At 47.9% G+C, this 27,578-nt stretch overlaps 1 protein-coding gene across 1 annotated transcript in view; it reads left to right on the top strand.

The window, feature by feature from the left end:
- Positions 1-16,786, top strand: part of LOC109881511 (pyruvate dehydrogenase E1 component subunit beta, mitochondrial-like) — a 57,465-nt gene extending 40,679 nt beyond the window's left edge. Inside the window, exons 10-11 of the mRNA XM_020473661.2 lie at positions 10,673-10,814; positions 16,181-16,786. Of these exons, the coding sequence (XP_020329250.2) occupies positions 10,673-10,814; positions 16,181-16,326 (288 nt within the window). The 3' untranslated portion in view covers positions 16,327-16,786. The remainder of the gene's footprint in view (positions 1-10,672; positions 10,815-16,180) is intronic.
- The last annotated feature ends 10,792 nt before the right edge of the window (positions 16,787-27,578 follow it).

Below are 27,578 nucleotides of genomic sequence, written 5' to 3'. Positions count from 1 at the left end.
TAGCCTCCACATTGCCTCGGTACCAGTACCCCCTGTATATAGCCTCCACATTGCCTCGGTACCAGTACCCCCTGTATATAGCCTCCACATTGACTCTGTACCAGTACCCCCTGTATATAGCCTCCACATTGCCTCGGTACCAGTACCCCCTGTATATAGCCTCCACATTGCCTCGGTACCAGTACCCCCTGTATATAGCCTCCACATTGCCTCGGTACCAGTACCCCCTGTATATAGCCTCCACATTGCCTCGGTACCAGTACCCACTGTATATAGCCTGTACCCCTGCACATTGCCTCGGTACCAGTACCCCCTGTATATAACCTGTACCCCTGCACATTGCCTCGGTACCAGTACCCCCTGTATATAGCCTGTACCCCTGCACATTGCCTCGGTACCAGTACCCCCTGTATATAGCCTGTACCCCTGCACATTGCCTCGGTACCAGTACCCCCTGTATATAGCCTGTACCCCTGCACATTGCCTCTGTACCAGTACCCCCTGTATATAGCCTGTACCCCTGCACATTGCCTCGGTACCAGTACCCCCTGTATATAGCCTGTACCCCTGCACATTGCCTCGGTACCAGTACCCCCTGTATATAGCCTGTACCCCTGCACATTGCCTCGGTACCAGTACCCCCTGTATATAGCCTGTACCCCTGCACATTGCCTCGGTACCAGTACCCCCTGTATATAGCCTGTACCCCTCCACATTGCCTCGGTACCAGTACCCCCTGTATATAGCCTGTACCCCTGCACATTGCCTCGGTACCAGTACCCCCTGTATATAGCCTGTACCCCTCCACATTGCCTCGGTACCAGTACCCCCTGTATATAGCCTGTACCCCTCCACATTGCCTCGGTACCAGTACCCCCTGTATATAGCCTGTACCCCTGCACATTGCCTCGGTACCAGTACCCCCTGTATATAGCCTCCACATTGCCTCTGTACCAGTACCCCCTGTATATAGCCTCCACATTGACTCTGTACCAGTACCCCCTGTATATAGCCTGTACCCCTCCACATTGCCTCTGTACCAGTACCCCCTGTATATAGCCTGTACCCCTGCACATTGCCTCGGTACCAGTACCCCCTGTATATAGCCTCCACATTGCCTCGGTACCAGTACCCCCTGTATATAGCCTGTACCCCTGCACATTGCCTTGGTACCAGTACCCCCTGTATATAGCCTGTACCCCTGCACATTGCCTCGGTACCAGTACCCCCTGTATATAGCCTGTACCCCTGCACATTGCCTCGGTACCAGTACCCCCTGTATATAGCCTGTACCCCTCCACATTGCCTCGGTACCAGTACCCCCTGTATATAGCCTGTACCCCTCCACATTGCCTCGGTACCAGTACCCCCTGTATATAGCCTGTACCCCTGCACATTGCCTCGGTACCAGTACCCCCTGTATATAGCCTGTACCCCTCCACATTGCCTCGGTACCAGTACCCCCTGTATATAGCCTGTACCCCTCCACATTGCCTCGGTACCAGTACCCCCTGTATATAGCCTGTACCCCTGCACATTGCCTCGGTACCGGTACCCCCTGTATATAGCCTCCACATTGCCTCGGTACCAGTACCGCCTGTATATAGCCTCCACATTGACTCTGTACCAGTACCCCCTGTATATAGCCTCCACATTGCCTCGGTACCAGTACCCCCCTGTATATAGCCTCCACATTGACTCTGTACTGGTACCCCCTGTATATAGCCTCCACATTGACTCTATACCAGTACCCCCTGTATATAGCCTCCACATTGACTCTGTACCAGTACCCCCTGTATATAGCCTCCACATTGACTCGGTACCGGTACCCCCTGTATATAGCCTGTACCCCTGCACATTGCCTCTGTACCAGTACCCCCTGTATATAGCCTCCACATTGCCTCGGTACCAGTACCCCCTGTATATAGCCTCCACATTGACTCTGTACCAGTACCCCCTGTATATAGCCTCCACATTGACTCTGTACCAGTACCCCCTGTATATAGCCTCCACATTGACTCGGTACCGGTACCCCCTGTATATAGCCTGTACCCCTGCACATTGCCTCGGTACCAGTACCCCCTGTATATAGCCTGTACCCCTGCACATTGCCTCAGTACCAGTACCCCCTGTATATAGCCTGTACCCCTGCACATTGCCTCGGTACCAGTACCCCCTGTATATAGCCTGTACCCCTGCACATTGCCTCGGTACCAGTACCCCCTGTATATAGCCTGTACCCCTGCACATTGCCTCGGTACCAGTACCCCCTGTATATAGCCTGTACCCCTGCACATTGCCTCGGTACCAGTACCCCCTGTATATAGCCTGTACCCCTGCACATTGCCTCGGTACCAGTACCCCCTGTATATAGCCTGTACCCCTCCACATTGCCTCGGTACCAGTACCCCCTGTATATAGCCTGTACCCCTGCACATTGCCTCGGTACCAGTACCCCCTGTATATAGCCTGTACCCCTGCACATTGCCTCGGTACCAGTACCCCCTGTATATAGCCTGTACCCCTGCACATTGCCTCGGTACCAGTACCCCCTGTATATAGCCTGTACCCCTCCACATTGCCTCGGTACCAGTACCCCCTGTATATAGCCTGTACCCCTCCACATTGCCTCGGTACCAGTACCCCCTGTATATAGCCTGTACCCCTCCACATTGCCTCGGTACCAGTACCCCCTGTATATAGCCTGTACCCCTGCACATTGCCTCGGTACCAGTACCCCCTGTATATAGCCTCCACATTGCCTCTGTACCAGTACCCCCTGTATATAGCCTCCACATTGACTCTGTACCAGTACCCCCTGTATATAGCCTGTACCCCTCCACATTGCCTCGGTACCAGTACCCCCTGTATATAGCCTCCACATTGCCTCGGTACCAGTACCCCCTGTATGTAGCCTGTACCCCTGCACATTGCCTTGGTACCAGTACCCCCTGTATATAGCCTGTACCCCTGCACATTGCCTCGGTACCAGTACCCCCTGTATATAGCCTGTACCCCTGCACATTGCCTCGGTACCAGTACCCCCTGTATATAGCCTGTACCCCTCCACATTGCCTCGGTACCAGTACCCCCTGTATATAGCCTGTACCCCTCCACATTGCCTCGGTACCAGTACCCCCTGTATATAGCCTGTACCCCTGCACATTGCCTCGGTACCAGTACCCCCTGTATATAGCCTGTACCCCTCCACATTGCCTCGGTACCAGTACCCCCTGTATATAGCCTGTACCCCTCCACATTGCCTCGGTACCAGTACCCCCTGTATATAGCCTCCACATTGCCTCGGTACCAGTACCCCCTGTATATAGCCTCCACATTGACTCTGTACCAGTACCCCCTGTATATAGCCTCCACATTGACTCTGTACCAGTACCCCCTGTATATAGCCTCCACATTGCCTCGGTACCAGTACCCCCTGTATATAGCCTCCACATTGACTCTGTACTGGTACCCCCTGTATATAGCCTCCACATTGACTCTGTACTGGTACCCCCTGTATATAGCCTCCACATTGACTCTATACCAGTACCCCCTGTATATAGCCTCCACATTGACTCTGTACCAGTACCCCCTGTATATAGCCTCCACATTGACTCGGTACCGGTACCCCCTGTATATAGCCTGTACCCCTGCACATTGCCTCTGTACCAGTACCCCCTGTATATATCAAATCAAATCAAATCAAATTTATTTATATAGCCCTTCGTACATCAGCTGATATCTCAAAGTGCTGTACAGAAACCCAGCCTAAAACCCCAAACAGCAAGCAATGCAGGTGTAGAAGCACGGTGGCTAGGAAAAACTCCCTAGAAAGGCCAATACCTAGGAAGAAACCTAGAGAGGAACCAGGCTATGTGGGGTGGCCAGTCCTCTTCTGGCTGTGCCGGGTGGAGATTATAACAGAACATGGTCAAGATGTTCAATGTTCATAAATGACCAGCATGGTCGAATAATAATAAGGCAGAACAGTTGAAACTAGAGCAGCAGCACAGTCAGGTGGAAGTTGAAACTGGAGCAGCAGCATGGCCAGGTAGACTGGGGACAGCAAGGAGTCATCATGTCAGGTAGTCCTGGGGCATGGTCCTAGGGCTCAGGTCAGTTGAAACTGGAACAGCAGCATGGCCAGGTGGACTGGGGACAGCAAGGAGTCATCATGTCAGGTAGTCCTGGGGCATGGTCCTAGGGCTCAGGTCCTCCGAGAGAGAGAAAGAAAGAGAGAAGGAGAGAATTAGAGAACGCACACTTAGATTCACACAGGACACCGAATAGGACAGGAGAAGTACTCCAGATATAACAAACTGACCCCAGCCCCCCGACACATAAACTACTGCAGCATAAATACTGGAGGCTGAGACAGGAGGGGTCAGGAGACACTGTGGCCCCATCCGAGGACACCCCCGGACAGGGCCAAACAGGAAGGATATAACCCCACCCACTTTGCCAAAGCACAGCCCCCACACCACTAGAGGGATATCTTCAACCACCAACTTACCATCCTGAGACAAGGCTGAGTATAGCCCACAAAGATCTCCGCCACGGCACAACCCAAGGGGGGGGGGCGCCAACCCAGACAGGATGACCACAACAGTGAATCAACCCACTCAGGTGACGCACCCCCTCCAGGGACGGCATGAGAGAGCCCCAGCAAGCCAGTGACTCAGCCCCTGTAATAGGGTTAGAGGCAGAGAATCCCAGTGGAAAGAGGGGAACCGGCCAGGCAGAGACAGCAAGGGCGGTTCGTTGCTCCAGAGCCTTTCCGTTCACCTTCCCACTCCTGGGCCAGACTACACTCAATCATATGACCCACTGAAGAGATGAGTCTTCAGTAAAGACTTAAAGGTTGAGACCGAGTTTGCGTCTCTGACATGGGTAGGCAGACCGTTCCATAAAAATGGAGCTCTATAGGAGAAAGCCCTGCCTCCAGCTGTTTGCTTAGAAATTCTAGGGACAATTAGGAGGCCTGCGTCTTGTGACCGTAGCGTACGTATAGGTATGTACGGCAGGACCAAATCAGAGAGATAGGTAGGAGCAAGCCCATGTAATGCTTTGTAGGTTAGCAGTAAAACCTTGAAATCAGCCCTTGCTTTGACAGGAAGCCAGTGTAGAGAGGCTAGCACTGGAGTAATATGATCAAATTTTTTGGTTCTAGTCAGGATTCTAGCAGCCGTATTTAGCACTAACTGAAGTTTATTTAGTGCTTTATCCGGGTAGCCGGAAAATAGAGCATTGCAGTAGTCTTAACCTAGAAGTGACAAAAGCATGGATTAATTTTTCTGCATCATTTTTGGACAGAAAGTTTCTGATTTTTGCAATGTTACGTAGATGGAAAAAAGCTGTCCTCGAAATGGTCTTGATATGTTCTTCAAAAGAGAGATCAGGGTCCAGAGTAACGCCGAGGTCCTTCACAGTTTTATTTGAGACGACTGTACAACCATTAAGATTAATTGTCAGATTCAACAGAAGATCTCTTTGTTTCTTGGGACCTAGAACAAGCATCTCTGTTTTGTCCGAGTTTAATAGTAGAAAGTTTGCAGCCATCCACTTCCTTATGTCTGAAACACATGCTTCTAGCGAGGGCAATTTTGGGGCTTCACCATGTTTCATTGAAATGTACAGCTGTGTGTCATCCGCATAGCAGTGAAAGTTTACATTATGTTTTCGAATAACATCCCCAAGAGGTAAAATATATAGTGAAAACAATAGTGGTCCTAAAACGGAACCTTGAGGAACACCGAAATATACAGTTGATTTGTCAGAGGACAAACCATTCACAGAGACAAACTGATATCTTTCCGACAGATAAGATCTAAACCAGGCCAGAACATGTCCGTGTAGACCAATTTGGGTTTCCAATCTCTCCAAAAGAATGTGGTGATCGATGGTATCAAAAGCAGCACTAAGGTCTAGGAGCACGAGGACAGATGCAGAGCCTCGGTCCGATGCCATTAAAATGTCATTTACCACCTTCACAAGTGCCGTCTCAGTGCTATGATGGGGTCTAAAACCAGACTGAAGCATTTCGTATACATTGTTTGTCTTCAGGAAGGCAGTGAGTTGCTGCGCAACAGCCTTCTCTAAAATTTTTGAGAGGAATGGAAGATTCGATATAGGCCGATAGTTTTTTATATTTTCTGGGTCAAGGTTTGGCTTTTTCAAGAGAGGCTTTATTACTGCCACTTTTAGTGAGTTTGGTACACATCCAGTGGATAGAGAGCCATTTATTATGTTCAACATAGGAGGGCCAAGCACAGGAAGCAGCTCTTTCAGTAGTTTAGTTGGAATAGGGTCCAGTATGCAGCTTGAAGGTTTAGAGGCCATGATTATTTTCATCATTGTGTCAAGAGATATAGTACTAAAACACTTGAGCGTCTCTCTTGATCCTAGGTCCTGGCAGAGTTGTGTATATAGCCTCCACATTGCCTCGGTACCAGTACCCCCTGTATATAGCCTCCACATTGACTCTGTACTAGTACCCCCTGTATATAGCCTCCACATTGACTCTGTACTAGTACCCCCTGTATATAGCCTGTACCCCTGCACATTGACTCTGTACTGGTACCCCCTGTATATAGCCTCCACATTGACTCTGTACCAGTACCCCCTGTATATAGCCTCCACATTGACTCTGTACCAGTACCCCCTGTATATAGCCTCCACATTGACTCTGTACCAGTACCCCCTGTATATAGCCTGTACCCCTCCACATTGACTCTGTACTGGTACCCCCTGTATATAGCCTCCACATTGCCTCTGTACCCGGTACCCCCTGTATATAGCCTCCACATTGCCTCTGTACCGGTACCCCCTGTATATAGCCTCCACATTGCCTCTGTACCGGTACCCCCTGTATATAGCCTCCACATTGCCTCTGTACCGGTACCCCCTGTATATAGCCTCCACATTGACTCTGTACCAGTACCCCCTGTATATAGCCTCCACATTGACTCTGTACCGTAACACCCTGTATATAGCCTCCACATTGACTCTGTACCGTAACCCCCTGTATATAGCCTCCACATTGACTCTGTACCGTAACCCCCTGTATATAGCCTCCATATTGACTCTGTACCGTAATACCCTGTATATAGCCTCCACATTGACTCTGTACCGTAATACCCTGTATATAGCCTCCACATTGACTCTGTACCGTAACCCCCTGTATATAGCCTCCACATTGACTCGGTACCAGTACCCCCTGTATATAGCCTCCACATTGACTCTGTACCAGTACCCCCTGTATATAGCCTCCACATTGACTCTGTACCAGTACCCCCTGTATATAGCCTCCACATTGACTCTGTACCGTAACCCCCTGTATATAGCCTCCACATTGACTCTGTACCGTAACCCCCTGTATATAGCCTCCACATTGACTCGGTACCAGTACCCCCTGTATATAGCCTCCACATTGACTCTGTACCAGTACCCCCTGTATATAGCCTCCACATTGACTCTGTACCGTAATACCCTGTATATAGCCTCCACATTGACTCTGTACCGTAATACCCTGTATATAGCCTCCACATTGACTCTGTACCGTAATACCCTGTACTTAGCCTCCACATTGACTCTGTACCGTAATACCCTGTATATAGCCTCCACATTGACTCTGTACCGTAATACCCTGTATATAGCCTCCACATTGACTCTGTACCGTAATACCCTGTATATAGCCTCCACATTGACTCTGTACCGTAATACCCTGTATATAGCCTCCACATTGACTCTGTACCGGTACACCCTGTATATAGCCTCCACATTGACTCTGTACCGTAATACCCTGTATATAGCCTCCACATTGACTCTGTACCGTAATACCCTGTATATAGCCTCCACATTGACTCTGTACCAGTACCCCCTGTATATAGCCTCCACATTGACTCTGTACCAGTACACCCTGTATATAGCCTCCACATTGACTCTGTACCAGTACCCCCTGTATATAGCCTCCACATTGACTCTGTACCAGTACCCCCTGTATATAGCCTCCACATTGACTCTGTACCAGTACCCACTGTATATAGCCTCCACATTGACTCTGTACCAGTACCCCCTGTATATAGCCTCCACATTGACTCTGTACCGGTACCCCCTGTATATAGCCTCCACATTGACTCTGTACCAGTACCCCCTGTATATAGCCTCCACATTGACTCTGTACCGGTACCCCCTGTATATAGCCTCCACATTGACTCTGTACCGGTACCCCCTGTATATAGCCTCCACATTGACTCTATACCAGTACCCCCTGTATATAGCCTCCACATTGACTCTGTACCGGTACCCCCTGTATATAGCCTCCACATTGACTCTGTACCGGTACCCCCTGTATATAGCCTCCACATTGACTCTGTACCGGTACCCCCTGTATATAGCCTCCACATTGACTCTGTACCGGTACCCCCTGTATATAGCCTCCACATGGACTCTGTACCGGTACCCCCTGTATATAGCCTCCACATTGACTCTGTACCGTAATACCCTGTATATAGCCTCCACATTGACTCTGTACCGTAATACCCTGTATATAGCCTCCACATTGACTCTGTACCGTAATACCCTGTATATAGCCTCCACATTGACTCTGTACCGTAATACCCTGTATATAGCCTCCACATTGACTCTGTACCGTAACACCCTGTATATAGCCTCCACATTGACTCTGTACCAGTACCCCCTGTATATAGCCTCCACATTGACTCTGTACCAGTACCCCCTGTATATAGCCTCCACATTGACTCTATACTGGTACCCCCTGTATATAGCCTCCACATTGACTCTATACTGGTACCCCCTGTATATAGCCTCCACATTGACTCTGTACCGTAACACCCTGTATATAGCCTCCACATTGACTCTGTACCAGTACCCCCTGTATATAGCCTCCACATTGACTCTATACTGGTACCCCCTGTATATAGCCTCGTTATTTTATTTTTATTTTTGTTAACTGCATTGTTGGTTAAGGGCTTTCTTTTTTCTTTGTGAATACCTTCTGAAGGCTCTGTACCAGTCAAGGGGTGTGAATACCTTCTGAAGGCTCTGTACCAGTCAAGGGGTGTGAATACCTTCTGAAGGCTCTGTATCAGTCAAGGGGTGTGAATACCTTCTGAAGGCTCTGTATCAGTCAAGGGGTGTGAATACCTTCTGAAGGCTCAGTACCAGTCAAGGGGTGTGAATACCCTCTGAAGGCTCTGTACCAGTCAAGGGGTGTGAATACCTTCTGAAGGCTCAGTACCAGTCAAGGGGTGTGAATACCTTCTGAAGGCTCTGTACCAGTCAAGGGGTGTGAATACCTTCTGAAGGCTCTGTACCAGTCAAGGGGTGTGAATACCTTCTGAAGGCTCAGTACCAGTCAATGGGGTGTGAATACCTTCTGAAGGCTCAGTACCAGTCAAGGGGTATGAATACCTTCTGAAGGCTCTGTACCAGTCAAGGGGTGTGAATACCTTCTGAAGGCTCAGTACCAGTCAAGGGGTGTGAATACTTTCTGAAGGCTCAGTACCAGTCAATGGGGTGTGAATACTTTCTGAAGGCTCTGTACCAGTCAAGGGGTGTGAATACCTTCTGAAGGCTCAGTACCAGTCAAGGGGTGTGAATACTTTCTGAAAGCTCTGTACCAGTCAAGGGGTGTGAATACCTTCTGAAGGCTCTGTACCAGTCAAGGGGTGTGAATACCTTCTGAAGGCTCAGTACCAGTCAAGGGGTGTGAATACTTTCTGAAGGCTCAGTACCAGTCAAGGGGTGTGAATACCTTCTGAAGGCTCTGTACCAGTCAAGGGGTGTGAATACCTTCTGAAGGATCTGTACCAGTCAAGGGGTGTGAATACCTTCTGAAGGCTCAGTATCAGTCAAGGGGTGTGAATACCTTCTGAAGGCTCAGTACCAGTCAAGGGGTGTGAATACCTTCTGAAGGCTCAGTACCAGTCAAGGGGTGTGAATACCTTCTGAAGACTCTGTACCAGTCAAGGGGTGTGAATACCTTCTGAAGGCTCAGTATCAGTCAAGGGGTGTGAATACCTTCTGAAGGCTCTGTACCAGTCAAGGGGTCTGAATACCTTCTGAAGGCTCAGTACCAGTCAAGGGGTGTGAATACCTTCTGAAGGCTCTGTACCAGTCAAGGGGTGTGAATACCTTCTGAAGGCTCTGTACCAGTCAAGGGGTGTGAATACCTTCTGAAGGCTCAGTACCAGTCAAGGGGTGTGAATACCTTCTGAAGGCTCAGTACCAGTCAAGGGGTGTGAATACCTTCTGAAGGCTCAGTACCAGTCAAGGGGTGTGAATACCTTCTGAAGGCTCTGTATAGGTAATTAAATCTTTTTGTATTTTAAGTTCTGTAGACCATTGATGCATAGCACCTTTAAACAATCCCTGGAATGAGGTTTCAGTCGACGAGTGTTTTTGAAAATGTACAACATTTCTAAAGTATTGTTCTGTGCCCTCCTCGGTGGTTAACCTGCTCTGTCTCCTCCTCCTCCTCGGTGGTTAACCTGCTCTGTCTCCTCCTCCTCCTCGGTGGTTAACCTGCTCTGTCTCCTCCTCCTCCTCGGTGGTTAACCTGCTCTGTCTCCTCCTCCTCCTCGGTGGTTAACCTGCTCTGTCTCCTCCTCCTCCTCGGTGGTTAACCTGCTCTGTCTCCTCCTCCTCCTAGGTGGTTAACCTGCGCACCATACGGCCCCTGGATGTGGACACCATTGAGGCCAGTGTGATGAAAACCGGCCATCTGGTCACAGTGGAGGGGGGCTGGCCCCAGTACGGAGTGGGGGCTGAGATCTGTGCCAGAGTCATGGAGGGTACGTTGAAGTTCTCTTGTATTATACATTACAGCTACGTCTTTGTAGTGCGATGTGAAATATACCGTAGTGGAAGAGGCGAATCGAGAGATTTTACTCTGCCCAAAATCTGTCCATGAAGATAAGCCCATGAAGGGAGGATTGTTGTTGTTGTTGTTGTTGTTGTTGTTGCTAATTTGCAAGGTGAGGCTTTATTTGTTCTTATAAAACGTTTTGTAATTGTAGGTTGGTGCACTGATATGTGGAAGCATGTGACATTTTGGCAAATTGATTTAAAAAATATTTGGGGGGCCAGTACAGGTCTGGTGTTGGGAGGGGGGGGGCAGTACAGGTCTGGTGTTATGGAGGGTGGGAACCTGGTTACTGGGATTTACCTCCTAAAACCAGTCCCCTTTCCCAGGATAAATAACTGAGAGAAACCAGTAAATTATAATAAAGTATTTATATGAACAGCAGGGCGTGAAATGGAACTGTTACATTAGATGTGATGCCTAAATCTGGCTTCTCTACGGCCTCTAAATGATGAATCATTAATGCTCAGGGTGGGGACTGACGACCCATCTCTACGGCCTCTGATGATGAATCATTAATGCTCAGGTTGGGGACTGACGACCCATCTCTACGGCCTCTGATGATGAATCATTAATGCTCAGGTTGGGGACTGACGACCCATCTCTACGGCCTCTGATGATGAATCATTAATGCTCAGGGTGGGGACTGACGACCCATCTCTACGGCCTCTGAATGATGAATCATTAATGCTCAGGGTGGAGGGACAGACAGCCCACCTCAGGATGGAGGGACGGACAGCCCACCTCAGGATGGAGGGACGGACAGCCCACCTCAGGATGGAGGGACGGACAGCCCACCTCAGGATGGAGGGACGGACAGCCCACCTCAGGATGGAGGGACGGACAGCCCACCTCAGGATGGAGGGACGGACAGCCCACCTCAGGATGGAGGGACGGACAGCCCACCTCAGGATGGAGGGACGGACAGCCCACCTCAGGATGGAGGGACGGACAGCCCACCTCAGGATGGAGGGACGGACAGCCCACCTCAGGATGGAGGGACGGACAGCCCACCTCAGGATGGAGGGACGGACAGCCCACCTCAGGAGGGAGGGACGGACAGCCCACCTCAGGAGGGAGGGACGGACAGCCCACCTCGGGACGGAGGGAGGGACGGACAGCCCACCTCGGGACGGAGGGAGGGACGGACAGCCCACCTCGGGACGGAGGGACGGACGGACGGACAGCCCACCTCGGGACGGAGGGACGGACAGCCCACCTCGGGACGGAGGGACGGAGGGACGGACGGCCCACCTCGGGACGGAGGGACGGACGGCCCACCTCGGGACGGAGGGACGGACGGCCCACCTCGGGACGGAGGGACGGACGGCCCACCTCGGGACGGAGGGACGGACGGCCCACCTCGGGACGGAGGGACGGACGGCCCACCTCGGGACGGAGGGACGGACGGCCCACCTCGGGACGGAGGGACGGACGGCCCACCTCGGGACGGAGGGACGGACGGCCCACCTCGGGACGGAGGGACGGACGGCCCACCTCGGGACGGAGGGACGGACGGCCCACCTCGGGACGGAGGGCCCACCTCGGGACGGAGGGCCCACCTCGGGACGGAGGGAGGGACGGCCCACCTCGGGACGGCCCCACCTCGGGACGGCCCACCTCGGGACGGAGGGACGGAGGGCCCACCTCGGGACGGAGGGCCCACCTCGGGACGGAGGGCCCACCTCGGGACGGAGGGCCCACCTCGGGACGGAGGGCCCACCTCGGGACGGAGGGCCCACCTCGGGACGGAGGGCCCACCTCGGGACGGAGGGACGGACGGCCCACCTCGGGACGGAGGGACGGACGGCCCACCTCGGGACGGAGGGACGGACGGCCCACCTCGGGACGGAGGGACGGACGGCCCACCTCGGGACGGAGGGAGGGACGGCCCACCTCGGGACGGAGGGAGGGACGGCCCACCTCGGGCCGGACGGACGGACGGCCCACCTCGGGACGGACGGACGGACGGCCCACCTCGGGACGGACGGACGGACGGCCCACCTCGGGACGGACGGACGGACGGACAGCCCACCTCGGGACGGACGGACGGACAGCCCACCTCGGGAGGGACGGACGGACGGACAGCCCACCTCGGGAGGGACGGACGGACGGACAGCCCACCTCGGGACGGACGGACGGACGGACAGCCCACCTCGGGACGGACGGACGGACGGACAGCCCACCTCGGGACGGACGGACGGACGGACAGCCCACCTCGGGACGGACGGACGGACGGACAGCCCACCTCGGGACGGACGGACGGACGGACAGCCCACCTCGGGACGGACGGACGGACGGACAGCCCACCTCGGGACGGACGGACGGACGGACAGCCCACCTCGGGACGGACGGACGGACGGACAGCCCACCTCGGGACGGACGGACGGACAGCCCACCTCGGGACGGACGGACGGACAGCCCACCTCGGGACGGACGGACGGACGGACGGACAGCCCACCTCGGGACGGAGGGACGGACGGACGGGCAGCCCACCTCGGGACGGAGGGACGGACGGACAGCCCACCTCGGGACGGACGGACAGCCCACCTCGGGACGGAGGGACGGACGGACGGACGGACAGCCCACCTCGGGACGGACGGACGGACAGCCCACCTCGGGATGGAGGGAGGGACGGACGGACAGCCCACCTCGGGACGGAGGGAGGGACGGACGGACAGCCCACCTCGGGACGGACGGACAGCCCACCTCGGGACGGACGGACAGCCCACCTCGGGACGGAGGGACGGACGGACAGCCCACCTCGGGACGGACGGACAGCCCACCTCTGGACGGAGGGACGGACGGACAGCCCACCTCTGGACGGAGGGACGGACGGACAGCCCACCTCTGGACGGAGGGACGGACGGACAGCCCACCTCTGGACGGAGGGACGGACGGACAGCCCACCTCGGGACGGAGGGACAGCCCACCTCGGGACGGAGGGACGGACGGACAGCCCACCTCGGGACGGAGGGACGGACAGCCCACCTCGGGACGGAGGGACGGACGGACAGCCCACCTCGGGACGGAGGGACGGACGGACAGCCCACCTCGGGACGGAGGGACGGACGGACAGCCCACCTCGGGACGGAGGGACGGACGGACAGCCCACCTCGGGACGGACAGCCCACCTCGGGACGGACAGCCCACCTCGGGACGGACAGCCCACCTCGGGAGGGACGGACAGCCCACCTCGGGAGGGACGGACAGCCCACCTCGGGACGGACGGACAGCCCACCTCGGGACGGACGGACAGCCCACCTCGGGACGGACGGACAGCCCACCTCGGGACGGACGGACAGCCCACCTCGGGACGGACGGACAGCCCACCTCGGGACGGACGGACAGCCCACCTCGGGACGGACGGACAGCCCACCTCGGGACGGACGGACAGCCCACCTCGGGACGGACGGACAGCCCACCTCGGGACGGACGGACAGCCCACCTCGGGACGGACGGACAGCCCACCTCGGGACGGAGGGACAGACGGACGGACAGCCCACCTCGGGATGGAGGGACGGACGGACAGCCCACCTCGGGATGGAGGGACAGACGGACGGACAGCCCACCTCAGGCCTCTGAATGCGTTGTACAACTGACTCAGTATCCCCTTCACCTTTCCTTGTCCTCCACTGGCCTGTCTCTTTAACTGAAACGCTCATTAGCTCTTGGAGTCCCATGCAGGAAAAGCTAGACTAGAATAGGTTGCTGGACATTATTTTTGTTAGCGTTTCTTATACCAATAGACTATTCGACGAGGGATGCACGCTCTTGTTTGCTGAATGCTAAGCAGCCAATAGAACTCCTGGGTAGTTTGAAGGAAGAGAGAACGCGGTAGGTTATATCAGTTATTTAGTGTGTTCAGAAAGTATTCAGACCTGGACTTGTTTTAAACATTACAGCCTTTTTCCCCTCATCAATCTACACACACTACCCCAAAATTACAGCCTTTTTCCCCTCATCAATCTACACACACTACCCCAAAATTACAAAGCTAAAATGTTCTTCTTTTTTAAAAATACATTTTTGCAAAGTGTTAAAAATAAACTGAAATCACATTCTGTAGATTGATGTGGGAAGAAAATGACTTAATCTATTTTAGAATAAGGCTGTAACGTAGCAAAATGTGGAAAAAGGGAAGGGGTCTAGAACCTTCCAGAAGGACAACCATCTTTGCAGCACTCCACCAATCAGGCCTTTATGGTAGAGTGGCCAGACGGAAACCACTCTTCAGGAAAAGGCACATGACAGCCCACTTGGAGAGTCCTAAAGGACTCTCTGACCATGAGAAACAAGATTCTCTGGTCTGATGAAACCAAGATTGAACTATTTGGCCTGAATGCCAAGTGTCACATCTGAAGGAAACCTGGCACCATCCCTACGGTGAAACATGGTGGTGGCAGCATCATGCTGTTGGGATGTTTTTCAGCGGCAGGGACTGGCAGACTGGTCAGGATCGAAGGAAAGATGAACGGAGCAAAGTACAGAGATCCTTGATGAAAACCTGCTCAGGACCTCAGACCGAGGTGACAATTCACCTTCCAACAGGACATCGATCAGAAGCACACAGCCAAGACCACGCAGGAGTGGTTTCGGGACAAGTCTCTGAAGTCCTTGAGTGGCCCAGCCAGAGCCCAGACTTGAACCCGATCTAACATCTCTGGAGAGACCTGAAAAATAGCTGTGCAGCGACGCTCCCCATCCAACCTGACCGAGCTTGAGAGGATCTGCAGAGAAGAATGAGAGAAACTCCCCAAATATAGGTGTGCCAAGCATGTAGTGTCACACCCAAGAAGACTTGAGGCTGTAATCGCTGCCAAAGGTGCTTCAACAAAGTACTGAGTAAAGGGTCTGAATATTTATGTAAATGTTATATTTATTTTTTACAAGCAGTTCTACAACCCTGTTTTTGTGTGGTCATTATTGGGTATTGTGTGTAGATTGAGGGGGGGAAATAATTTAATAGATTTTTTAAATAAAGTTGTAATGTAGCAAAATGTGGAAAAAGTTGAGAGGTCTGAATCCTTTCTGAATGCACTGTGTGGATGGGTTATGTCATTGCCTTCAAACCGAGTGAACAGAGCGTTATGGGCAGTTTTCCCAGATCACTCCGGTACGTTAGGCTTAATCTGTATCTGGGAAAACAGCCCATAAAGCAACCTGAAGTTGTATTATGCTAATTGTAGGAATACATACATGGGTGTGTGTTTTTCTGAGTTATGACTATTAAAAACACACACAGACAAGTCATTCTCAGGGTTTATGTTTAACAACGATCTGTCCTGTTTCCAGGCCCAGCCTTCAACTACCTGGATGCCCCTGCAGTCCGCGTGACCGGTGTCGACATCCCTATGCCCTACGCTAAGATCCTGGAGGACCACAGTGTACCTCAGATCAAAGACATCATCTTCTCAGTCAAGAAGGTCTTGAATATGTAAACATACCGAATGTCTCCCTCCGACCCCTCCGTTACTTGCAGACCAACCTTATTTACCTTCTCAGTATATACTTATACAATAGTAAGTACTGCACTGCACTGTACTCCCCCCCCCCCAATGTCAATTTACCAGTAAATATACGCACATCACTACGGGAACATAGTTCTTATTCACATCACGTGGCTACGGGAACATTGTCCTTATTCAGATACATTAATACCTACAATTACTTGCTCTTCTGTTTCCTGATTGGATGGGGGACAAATAAGATGGTGATGTCAAGTAAACCAAGTCATCTAGTAGGGATCTGTCATTGATCCATTGGTGAAAAGAAACTCTCTCTAAGAAGAATACATTGTGGATTGTAAGGAAGTGTATTTCTTATTGTAACATCAGACTATTTTATTGCTATAAATTGCTCTGTTACAGAAATAAAACTCCCATTTTATCAGTCTTGAAATATTGCTGTTTTTATTCCCAAGCATAAGCTCTGGATAAGAGTAGCAGCTAAATGATAAATGTAAGTGCATGGTGATTACATTGAACGACTCGGGACAAATGGATTTTCACTTACAAACTAATCCGGCCCAGGATCTAGCTGTCGTTCCAATATCTTTGTAGACTAGGTAAAGACAAGGTGTTACATGTGCGGAAGGGGAGGTGTCATGCAAACGCACGGAATGCCCGGGACACAAGCTACTAAATGCTGTAATGAGCGAGGACCTAGGAAGAATAAGGCCTCGACCTCGACAATTTCCCTTAAGTCCCGCAATGAAGATGGTAAATTATACAAATGGTCAAAATTCATAACATTTTATTTAGAAACTGTTAGTTGACTTAGAATTTTGTTAAACAAAAAAGGAAAAAGTGAATAGCACAAGTATTATAGCATTGGCCATTAACTGCATTAAAGGGAGTAATACCAATAAAAGGAATGATTACACAGTAATACCAATAAAATAAACCTGTATCATTCTGTTTAATATTGATAATTATAAAATACACTTCAGGAAACATTGAAATCCCATTGTTATTTTGTACTGCAGGATGTTCAGTAGTTTTTTTTTCATATTTTTTTTCATATTGGACATGCATACCGATCCTCGACTTCGGCGATGTCATCTACAAAATGGCTTCCAACACTCTACTCAGCAAACTGGATGCAGTCTATCACAGTGCCATCCGTTTTGTCACTAAAGCACCTTATACCACCCACCACTGCGACTTGTATGCTCTAGTCGGCTGGCCCTCGCTACATATTCGTCGCCAGACCCACTGGCTCCAGGTCATCTACAAGTCTATGCTAGGTAAAGCTCTGCCTTATCTCAGCTCACTGGTCACGATGGCAACACCCATCCGTAGCACGCGCTCCAGCAGGTGTATCTCACTGATCATCCCTAAAGCCAACACCTCATTTGGCCGCCTTTCGTTCCAGTACTCTGCTGCCTGTGACTGGAACGAATTGCAAAAATCGCTGAAGTTGGAGACTTTTATCTCCCTCACCAACTTCAAACATCAGCTATCTGAGCAGCTAACCGATCGCTGCAGCTGTACATAGTCTATTGGTAAATAGCCCACCCTTTTCACCTACCTCATCCCCATACTGTTTTTATTTATTTACTTTTCTGCTCTTCTGCACACCAATATCTCTACCTGTACATGACCATCTGATCTTTTATCACTCCAGTGTTAATCTGCAAAATTGTAATTATTTGCCTACCTCCTCATGCCTTTTGCACACATTGTATATAGACCCCCCCTTTGTTTTCTACTGTGTTATTGACTTGTTAATTGTTTACTCCATGTGTAACTCTTTGTTGTATGCTCACACTGCTATGCTTTATCTTGGCCAGGTCGCAGTTGCAAATGAGAACTTGTTCTCAACTGGCCTACCTGGTTAAATAAAGGTGTTCTCAACTGGCCTACCTGGTTAAATAAAGGTGTTCTCAACTGGCCTACCTGGTTAAATAAAGGTGTTCTCAACTGGCCTACCTGGTTAAATAAAGGTGTTCTCAACTGGCCTACCTGGTTAAATAAAGGTGTTCTCAACTGGCCTACCTGGTTAAATAAAGGTGTTCTCAACTGGCCTACCTGGTTAAATAAAGGTGTTCTCAACTGGCCTACCTGGTTAAATAAAGGTGTTCTCAACTGGCCTACCTGGTTAAATAAAGGTGAAATAAAAAAATAAAATAAAAAATTGGCGTCATTGTAAATAAGAATTTGTTCTTTACTGACTTGCCTGGTTAAAAATAAATATATGTCATCTTACAAAATGTCTATGTTGTGTCACAGTAAAAGGGGGAAGGGGTCCATGTGTAGACTCAAGGACCAGAGGAGCCAAGGTAGGTGGGAATGAGCAGGACCCACGGTTGGAGAAAAACAATTATACAATTGATTTCCGATTAAAAATGTCAGGATACATGGCTTGTCTTGAAAAACAGTTGTCCACAGCAGTCCGTAACACTCAGGACACAAAAATGACCATTTAGGTTTGAACATTTTTTTAAATAAACCAATATCTTATAGAAATACTTTTATTTGTATGGTAAGAGGTATAATACATGTTCCATAATTATTAAATAACATAGTATAAGGACAGGATTTATTCTGAACCGTTCCAAAAGTCCATGACCCGGAAGTACTTTGTTATTCTTGCCTGCTTCACAATGGCGTTTATTACCAATGATTGCCTATTATATTGACAAGCTATTCGAGTGACTGTAACAATGGAAATACATGTCCTCAAAGGTGGGAGGAGCCGAGATCAGGTGGGACCATTCTATCCAATGAAACGGCAGATACGCTGTGAACCACAGACCATTGAGATACAGGACTGATCTTTGTGTCTTTGCTATTTTAACGTCTGTGACAACATTTTAAAGTAGTTAATTTTCTTCATTGGCTGATCGCTTCCAACGTATGAAAACCCACCCAGTTGACTACTTTAAAAATAAGGAAGCGCTCAATGGCAATGTCTATGCTAAAACTGGTGATATCCATGATTATCCCTTATTATCCCGCTATGACAACGGGCACAACTCCAATATAACCTAAATTGTTTTTCTCCAAAGTTGCCGGAAGGCCACATGTGTGTCCACTATTATCAGTGCATTCGTAACAACTTAATCATTATGAAACTTGAATTCGATCAAATAAGCCTCACGTAACAAATGAGCAATAACAACAACAACCCCCCCCCTCTCTCACTCTCACTTCGTGGCCTTATGTTCGTGGACATATTGCAACGACCCTGTGTATATTTGTGTCGGAGTAAAACCTCTCGCTTCGCCTCTTCCTCTCTGACAGCATACAGACTGGTGCTCAGACTAACTCCCCACAGAAGACCATCCAGGTGGAAGTTGTTAGTTAGCGACAATGTTGTTGATGGTTGGTTGGTTTGTTGGTTGTCTAGTCACGCTATTTGTGGCGCAGGTAGCGGAGCCACACTGAAACATCCTCTTTGATATTGGTGCCATGGTTTAAAATGTCCGACTGACCAACTCACTGCTTCAACATGAATCCCATCTTATTTAGCTACAGAAGAACAAATGCAACATCGCAAACAGGTTGGGTAAATTAATCTCATAAACCTAGTTCATGATAAATGTTTATTAGAAAGGGCGATCGCACAGTTTGCTAGTGTGCAACTAACTAGTATTTGTTTCAGTTAGCTAACCAATGTTAACTGGCTAACTAATGCTAACTGGCTAACATCCCCTACTGTTTGTATCCCAGCTTCCAATCATGGAAGTAGCCAGCTAGTTAACGTTACTACGCTTAGAACATGACCTACTATGGTCTGTAAATAATTCGCTTTTGCTATTTTTGCTATGGGAGAATAGCTAGCTAACCTGTGATAATAAGCAAGACTGGCTAGTTATTATCCCTATAATGGACTAAATGAGTCGCCATGCTTCAGTTCGTCTAGCGCCTTGCTGACCCGAACGAATGTGCTCTTATATTCCCTTAAAATACTTTGTCTGAATTCCAAACACCTAAAAGCCACACCCGCAAATTAGGTGGCCACCTCTGATGACATTTGATGAGTACACACTTGCAGGGAGAGGAAGGGAGGAATTGTAAATGGACCGCCCTTGTCTGGAAATCGTCACTCGTTTGTCCCGCAATGATTGTGTTTTCAGCCACCGGTAGTTTGTGGGTTTATTTGCGCTAAAGTCACTTGTGATTGCATGTCTACTTACATTAAATATATAATTATGAATATTGGCCTACTGTATGATAGCTAGAAAACGAATTAGCAAATGTTAGCCTGCCTAGCTGGAACTTCTGAAGAAGGAACATGTTTTATTTCTACAATTTCCCAAAACTAACCAAACAAATACACAATTACATTTACGTGACGTGTTTGTGCATTAGTAGCACAATTTCAAATGTATTTACATTAGTTTGAACTTAGATTTGTATGTTAACTTCTCCATATTGAGGTTTTACGTTTTGGCCGACTTTTCTTAGCGGATGTACAATCATCGCGAATTGAATTATGGGGAATTTCAGGCCCCGAAGTGAAAATAATTGTAAACTCGATCAAAAACGAGGGCTGAGGGGCTTACGTTGCGGACTTCCCTTGTTTGTCCAATCGTTGGACTAACGACAAATATGTCCGCGGGGATTCCCCCAAGAGCATACTTGAAATACGAGGGGAAAAGACGTCAATTAGTACCGTTTGTCTATTTTGAGACGCCGTAGCCAGTATTCACTTTCTTGAAATAATAGTCTGAATTAATCTAAGGTAACTCAAGAAATGTCATTAATTTTTGACGTTTCTGCCGAAGAGATGTTAGTCGCGCAGTTTGACATCTAACTAAGATGTTTGGTGACAGTATTTTTTTATCAATGCTTTTTTTTTGTGCATGAGAACAAGTTCTCTCGTTGAATGACAACAAAGATTTTATTGAAGAATCTCTTCTTTTGACCAATCACCTGACGAAGGGGCGTAGACTTCTTCTCCATAGAAAATTGTAGGTGCCCAAGCAGCGGAAATTAGTTTGCTAAAGGTTGGCTGTTTCAGCCAGTAAAGGGGGCTTTACTATTCTTGGGTAGCGGAATGACTAACTGCTCTCCAGGCCTGAGGGCACACACGTTCTAGTAGGCTTAAATTGAAGATGTGACAAATAGGAGTGTCAATATCGTCCGCTATTATCCTCAGTAATTTTCCATCCAGATTGTAAGACACCGGTGGCTTGTCATAGTTGATAGACAATTTTTTTCACCTCTTCCACACTGACTTTACGGAATTCAAAAGTACAATTCTTGTCTTTCATAATTTGGTCTGATATACTTGGATGTGTAGTGTCAGTGTTTGTTGCTGGCATGTCATCCCTATGTTTGCTTATCTTGCCAATGAAAAAGTCATTAAAGTAGTTTGCAATATCAGTGGGCTTTGTAATGAATGAGCCATCTGATTAAATTAATGAAGGAGCCGAGTTGGCTTTTTACCCCAAAATTTCATTTATCAATTTTGAGACACCGTAGCCAGTATACTCTTCCTCAAGAAATCATACATTTTGACGTTTTTATCATATATCTTAGAGCTAAATTTTACGCCCTAAGATGTTTGGTGCAGTATTTCTCAAGTAATTTTTTTAAATCATGAAAACATTCTAAACTAACGTGGAATTTTTTTAAGATACCAAGGAACATTTAGCTATTCGAATTTTAGGTCCCCTTTTTAGGTATAGGACAAATGCTTGATTAAACATGTTTTTTTTTACCTTTATTTAACCTGGCAAGTCAGTTAAGAACAAATTCTTATTTACAATGACGGCCTAGGAACAGTGGGTTAACTGCCTGTTCAGGGGCAGAACGACAGATTTGTACCTTGTCAGCTTGGGGATTTGAACTTGCAATCTTTCGGTTACTAGTCCAACACTCTAACCACTAGGCTACCCTGCCGCCCCATTAAATATGGCGTTACTGCTATTAGCCCATAGAAACACATTGGAAAAACAGATTCATACATGGGGAAAAATAATTTAAAAAATCTATCTAAAAGGAAGTTTGTTTTTTAAAGTGTCAGATATATAAGTTCAGAATATTATCCCCCCATATTTAACATTTTTTGGCACTAAATGACTTATATATATATATATATATACACACACACACACACTTCCATTCTTAAAAAAATAAACTGATACCAGGCTACCTTCAGACGAGTCTTGTGGGCATCCTACAGCTTGAGGAGGGCGTAGAGCAAAACTGAGACTCGTGTTCGTTAGTCTCATAGGGCAGTCCCTGTCTCATGTTCGTTAGTCTCATAGGGCAGTCCCTGGCTCATGTTCGTTAGTCTCATAGGGAAGTCCCCGGCTCATGTTTGTTAGTATCATAGGGCAGTCCCCGGCTCATGTTCGTGAGAGTGTCATAGGGCAGTCCCCGGCTCATGTTCGTTAGTCTCATAGGTAAGTCCCCGTCTCATGTTCGTGAGAGTCTAATAGGGCAGTCCCCGGCTCATGTTCTTTAGTCTCATAGGGCAGTCCCCGGCTCATGTTCGTGAGAGTGTCATAGGGCAGTCCCCGGCTCATGTTCGTTAGTCTCATAGCGCAGTCCCTGGCTCATGTTCGTTAGTCTCATAGGTAAGTCCCCGTCTCATGTTCGTTAGTCTCATAGGTAAGTCCCCGTCTCATGTTCGTTAGTCTCATAGGGCAGTCCCCGGCTCATGTTCGTTAGTCTCATAGGGAAGTCCCCGACTCATGTTCGTTAGTCTCATAGGGCAGTCCCCGGCTCATGTTCGTTAGTCTCATAGGGCAGTCTCCGGCTCATGTTCGTTAGTCTCATAGGGCAGTCCCCGGCTCATGTTCGTTAGTCTCATAGGGCAGTCCCCGGCTCATGTTTGTTAGTCTCATAGGGCAGTCCCTGACTCATGTTCGTTAGTCTCATAGGGCAGTCCCTGGCTCATGTTCGTTAGTCTCATAGGGCAGTCCCTGGCTCATGTTCGTTAGTCTCATAGGGCAGTCCTTGACTCATGTTCGTTAGTCTCATAGGGCAGTCCCCGGCTCATGTTCGTGAGAGTGTCATAGGGCAGTCCCCGGCTCATGTTTGTTAGTCTCATAGGTGCAGTCCCCGGCTCATGTTCGTTAGTATCATAGGTAAGTCCCCGTCTCATGTTCGTGAGAGTCTAATAGGGCAGTCCCCGACTCATGTTCGTTAGTCTCATAGGGCAGTCCCCGGCTCATGTTCGTGAGAGTATCATAGGTAAGTCCCCGTCTCATGTTCGTGAGAGTCTAATAGGGCAGTCCCCGACTCATGTTCGTTAGTCTCATAGGGCAGTCCCTGGCTCATGTTCGTTAGTCTCATAGGGCAGTCCCTGGCTCATGTTCGTTAGTCTCATAGGGCAGTCCCCGGCTCATGTTCGTGAGAGTCTCATAGGGCAGTCCCTGGCTCATGTTCGTTAGTCTCATAGGGCAGTCCCCGGCTCATGTTCGTTAGTATCATAGGTAAGTCCCCGTCTCATGTTCGTGAGAGTCTAATAGGGCAGTCCCTGGCTCATGTTCGTTAGTATCATATGTAAGTCCCCGTCTCATGTTCGTGAGAGTCTAATAGGGCAGTCCCCGACTCATGTTCGTTAGTCTCATAGGGCAGTCCCTGGCTCATGTTCGTTAGTCTCATAGGGCAGTCCCTGGCTCATGTTCGTTAGTCTCATAGGGCAGTCCCCGGCTCATGTTCGTGAGAGTCTCATAGGGCAGTCCCTGGCTCATGTTCGTTAGTCTCATAGGGCAGTCCCCGGCTCATGTTCGTTAGTATCATAGGTAAGTCCCCGTCTCATGTTCGTGAGAGTCTAATAGGGCAGTCCCTGGCTCATGTTCGTTAGTATCATATGTAAGTCCCCGTCTCATGTTCGTGAGAGTCTAATAGGGCAGTCCCCGACTCATGTTCGTTAGTCTCATAGGGCAGTCCCTCGCTCATGTTCGTGAGAGTCTCATAGGGCAGTCCCCCGGCTCATGTTCGTTAGTCTCATAGGGCAGTCTCCGGCTCATGTTCGTTAGTCTCATAGGGCAGTCCCGTCTCATGTTCGTGAGAGTCTCATAGGGCAGTCCCCGGCTCATGTTCGTGAGAGTCTTATAGGGCAGTCCCGTCTCATGTTCGTGAGAGTCTTATAGGGCAGTCCCGTCTCATGTTCGTGAGAGTCTCATAGGGCAGTCCCCGGCTCATGTTCGTGAGAGTCTTATAGGGCAGTCCCGTCTCATGTTCGTGAGAGTCTTATAGGGCAGTCCCGTCTCATGTTCGTGAGAGTCTCATAGGGCAGTCCCCGGCTCATGTTCGTGAGAGTCTCATAGGGAAGTCCCCGGCTCATGTTCGTGAGAGTCTCATAGGGCAGTCCCCGGCTCATGTTCGTGAGAGTCTCATAGGGAAGTCCCCGGCTCATGTTCGTGAGAGTCTCATAGGGCAGTCCCCGGCTCATGTTCGTGAGAGTCTCATAGGGCAGTCCCCGGCTCATGTTCGTGAGAGTCTCATAGGGCAGTCCCCGGCTCATGTTCGTGAGAGTCTCATAGGGAAGTCCCTGGCTCATGTTCGTGAGAGTCTCATAGGGCAGTCCCCGACTCATGTTCGTGAGAGTCTCATAGGGCAGTCCCCGGCTCATGTTCGTGAGAGTCTCATAGGGCAGTCCCCGGCTCATGTTCGTGAGAGTCTCATAGGGCAGTCCCGTCTCATGTTCGAGAGAGTCTCATAGGGCAGTCCCCGTCTCATGTTCGTGAGAGTCTCATAGGGCAGTCCCCGTCTCATGTTCGTGAGAGTCTCATAGGGCAGTCCCCGTCTCATGTTCGTGAGAGTCTCATAGGGCAGTCCCCGGCTCATGTTCGTGAGAGTCTCATAGGGCAGTCCCCGGCTCATGTTCGTGAGAGTCTCATAGGGCAGTCCCCGGCTCATGTTCGTGAGAGTCTCATAGGGCAGTCCCCGGCTCATGTTTGTGAGAGTCTCATAGGGCAGTCCCCGGCTCATGTTCGTGAGAGTCTCATAGGGCAGTCCCCGGCTAATGTTCGTGAGAGTCTCATAGGGCAGTCCCCGGCTAATGTTCGTGAGAGTCTCATAGGGCAGTCCCCGGCTAATGTTCGTGAGAGTCTCATAGGGCAGTCCCCGGCTAATGTTCGTGAGAGTCTCATAGGGCAGTCCCCGGCTAATGTTCGTGAGAGTCTCATAGGGCAGTCCCCGGCTCATGTTCGTGAGAGTCCCATAGGGCAGTCCCCGGTTAAAATAAAATCTTGAGCAACCGAGAGTTGCCCGTTTCTTAATTTTTTTTGCCCAATCGATTGGTTGAAATGTTGAAACGTGTATTTTTCCATATAGACACTGTGTTTTAATCAAATCAACTATATGTACTGAGCTTGTCTGATGCTTTTACGCTCACTGTTTGATTACATATTTAAGACATACATGACTCGAGGGAACCAGAGAGAGCCTATCCTGAAGAAGACCCTTCTCCAGCTGCTGGTCTTGGTACATTCAGCCATTATACTCCTGTAGTTGCTGGTAAAAGGCTGCATCAGGGGCAGCCTTCTCCATTCGGACTGCCAAGTTATATTACCATTTCAACTCGATCTGCAGGCCAGTTATGATTTTCATAAGCACCTTTTCGTGGAACAGTTTCATTTAATTTATGATAGTCTTTTGTATCTTAAAATCATTGTCATGTGGTTCATCTAAATTCTATCTAAATGTAAATGATACCAATCTAAAAATAACTTCCATTGCCAACGATGTAAAAAGAGCCTACATACATAACATACATAACATGCATAAACATACATAACATACATAACATACATAACATACATAACATACATAACATACATAAACATACATAACATACATAACATACATAATATACATAACATACATAAACATACATAAGATACATAACATACATAAACATACATAACATACATAACATACATAAACATACATAACATACATAAACATACATAACATACATAAACATACATAACATACATAAACATACATAACATACATAAACATACATAACATACATAAACATACATAACATACATAAACATACATAACATACATAAACATACATAACATACATAACATACATAACATACATAAACATACATAACATACATAAACATACATAACATACATAAACATACATAAACATACATAACATACATAACATACATAACATACATAAACATACATAACATACATAACATACATAAACATACATAACATACATAACATACATAAACATACATAAACATACATAAACATACATAACATACATAAACATACATAAACATACATAACATACATAACATACATAACATACATAACATACATAACATACATAACATACATAACATACATAACATACATAAACATACATAACATACATAACATACATAACATACATAAACATACATAACATACATAAACATACATAAACATACATAAACATACATAACATACATAACATACATAAACATACATAACATACATAAACATACATAAACATACATAACATACATAAACATACATAACATACATAAACATACATAACATACATAACATACATAACATACATAAACATACATAACATACATAACATACATAACATACATAACATACATAACATACATAACATACATAACATACATAACATACATAACATACATAACATACATAACATACATAACATACATAACATACATAACATACATAACATACATAACATACATAACATACATAAACATACATAAACATACATAACATACATAACATACATAACATACATAACATACATAAACATACATAACATACATAAACATACATAACATACATAAACATACATAACATACATAAACATACATAACATACATAACATACATAACATACATAAACATACATAACATACATAAACATACATAACATACATAAACATACATAACATACATAAACATACATAACATACATAAACATACATAACATACATAAACATACATAACATACATAAACATACATAACATACATAAACATACATAACATACATAACATACATAAACATACATAACATACATAACATACATAACATACATAAACATACATAACATACATAAACATACATAACATACATAACATACATAACATACATAAACATACATAACATACATAAACATACATAACATACATAAACATACATAACATACATAAACATACATAACATACATAAACATACATAACATACATAACATACATAACATACATAACATACATAA

Source organism: Oncorhynchus kisutch, linkage group LG1 (assembly GCF_002021735.2).
Source record: "Oncorhynchus kisutch isolate 150728-3 linkage group LG1, Okis_V2, whole genome shotgun sequence".
In the NCBI taxonomy this organism is placed as follows: domain Eukaryota; kingdom Metazoa; phylum Chordata; class Actinopteri; order Salmoniformes; family Salmonidae; genus Oncorhynchus; species Oncorhynchus kisutch.
The sequence above is the reverse complement of the archived record's forward strand: the minus strand, read 5'-3'. Positions and strand labels throughout refer to the sequence as shown.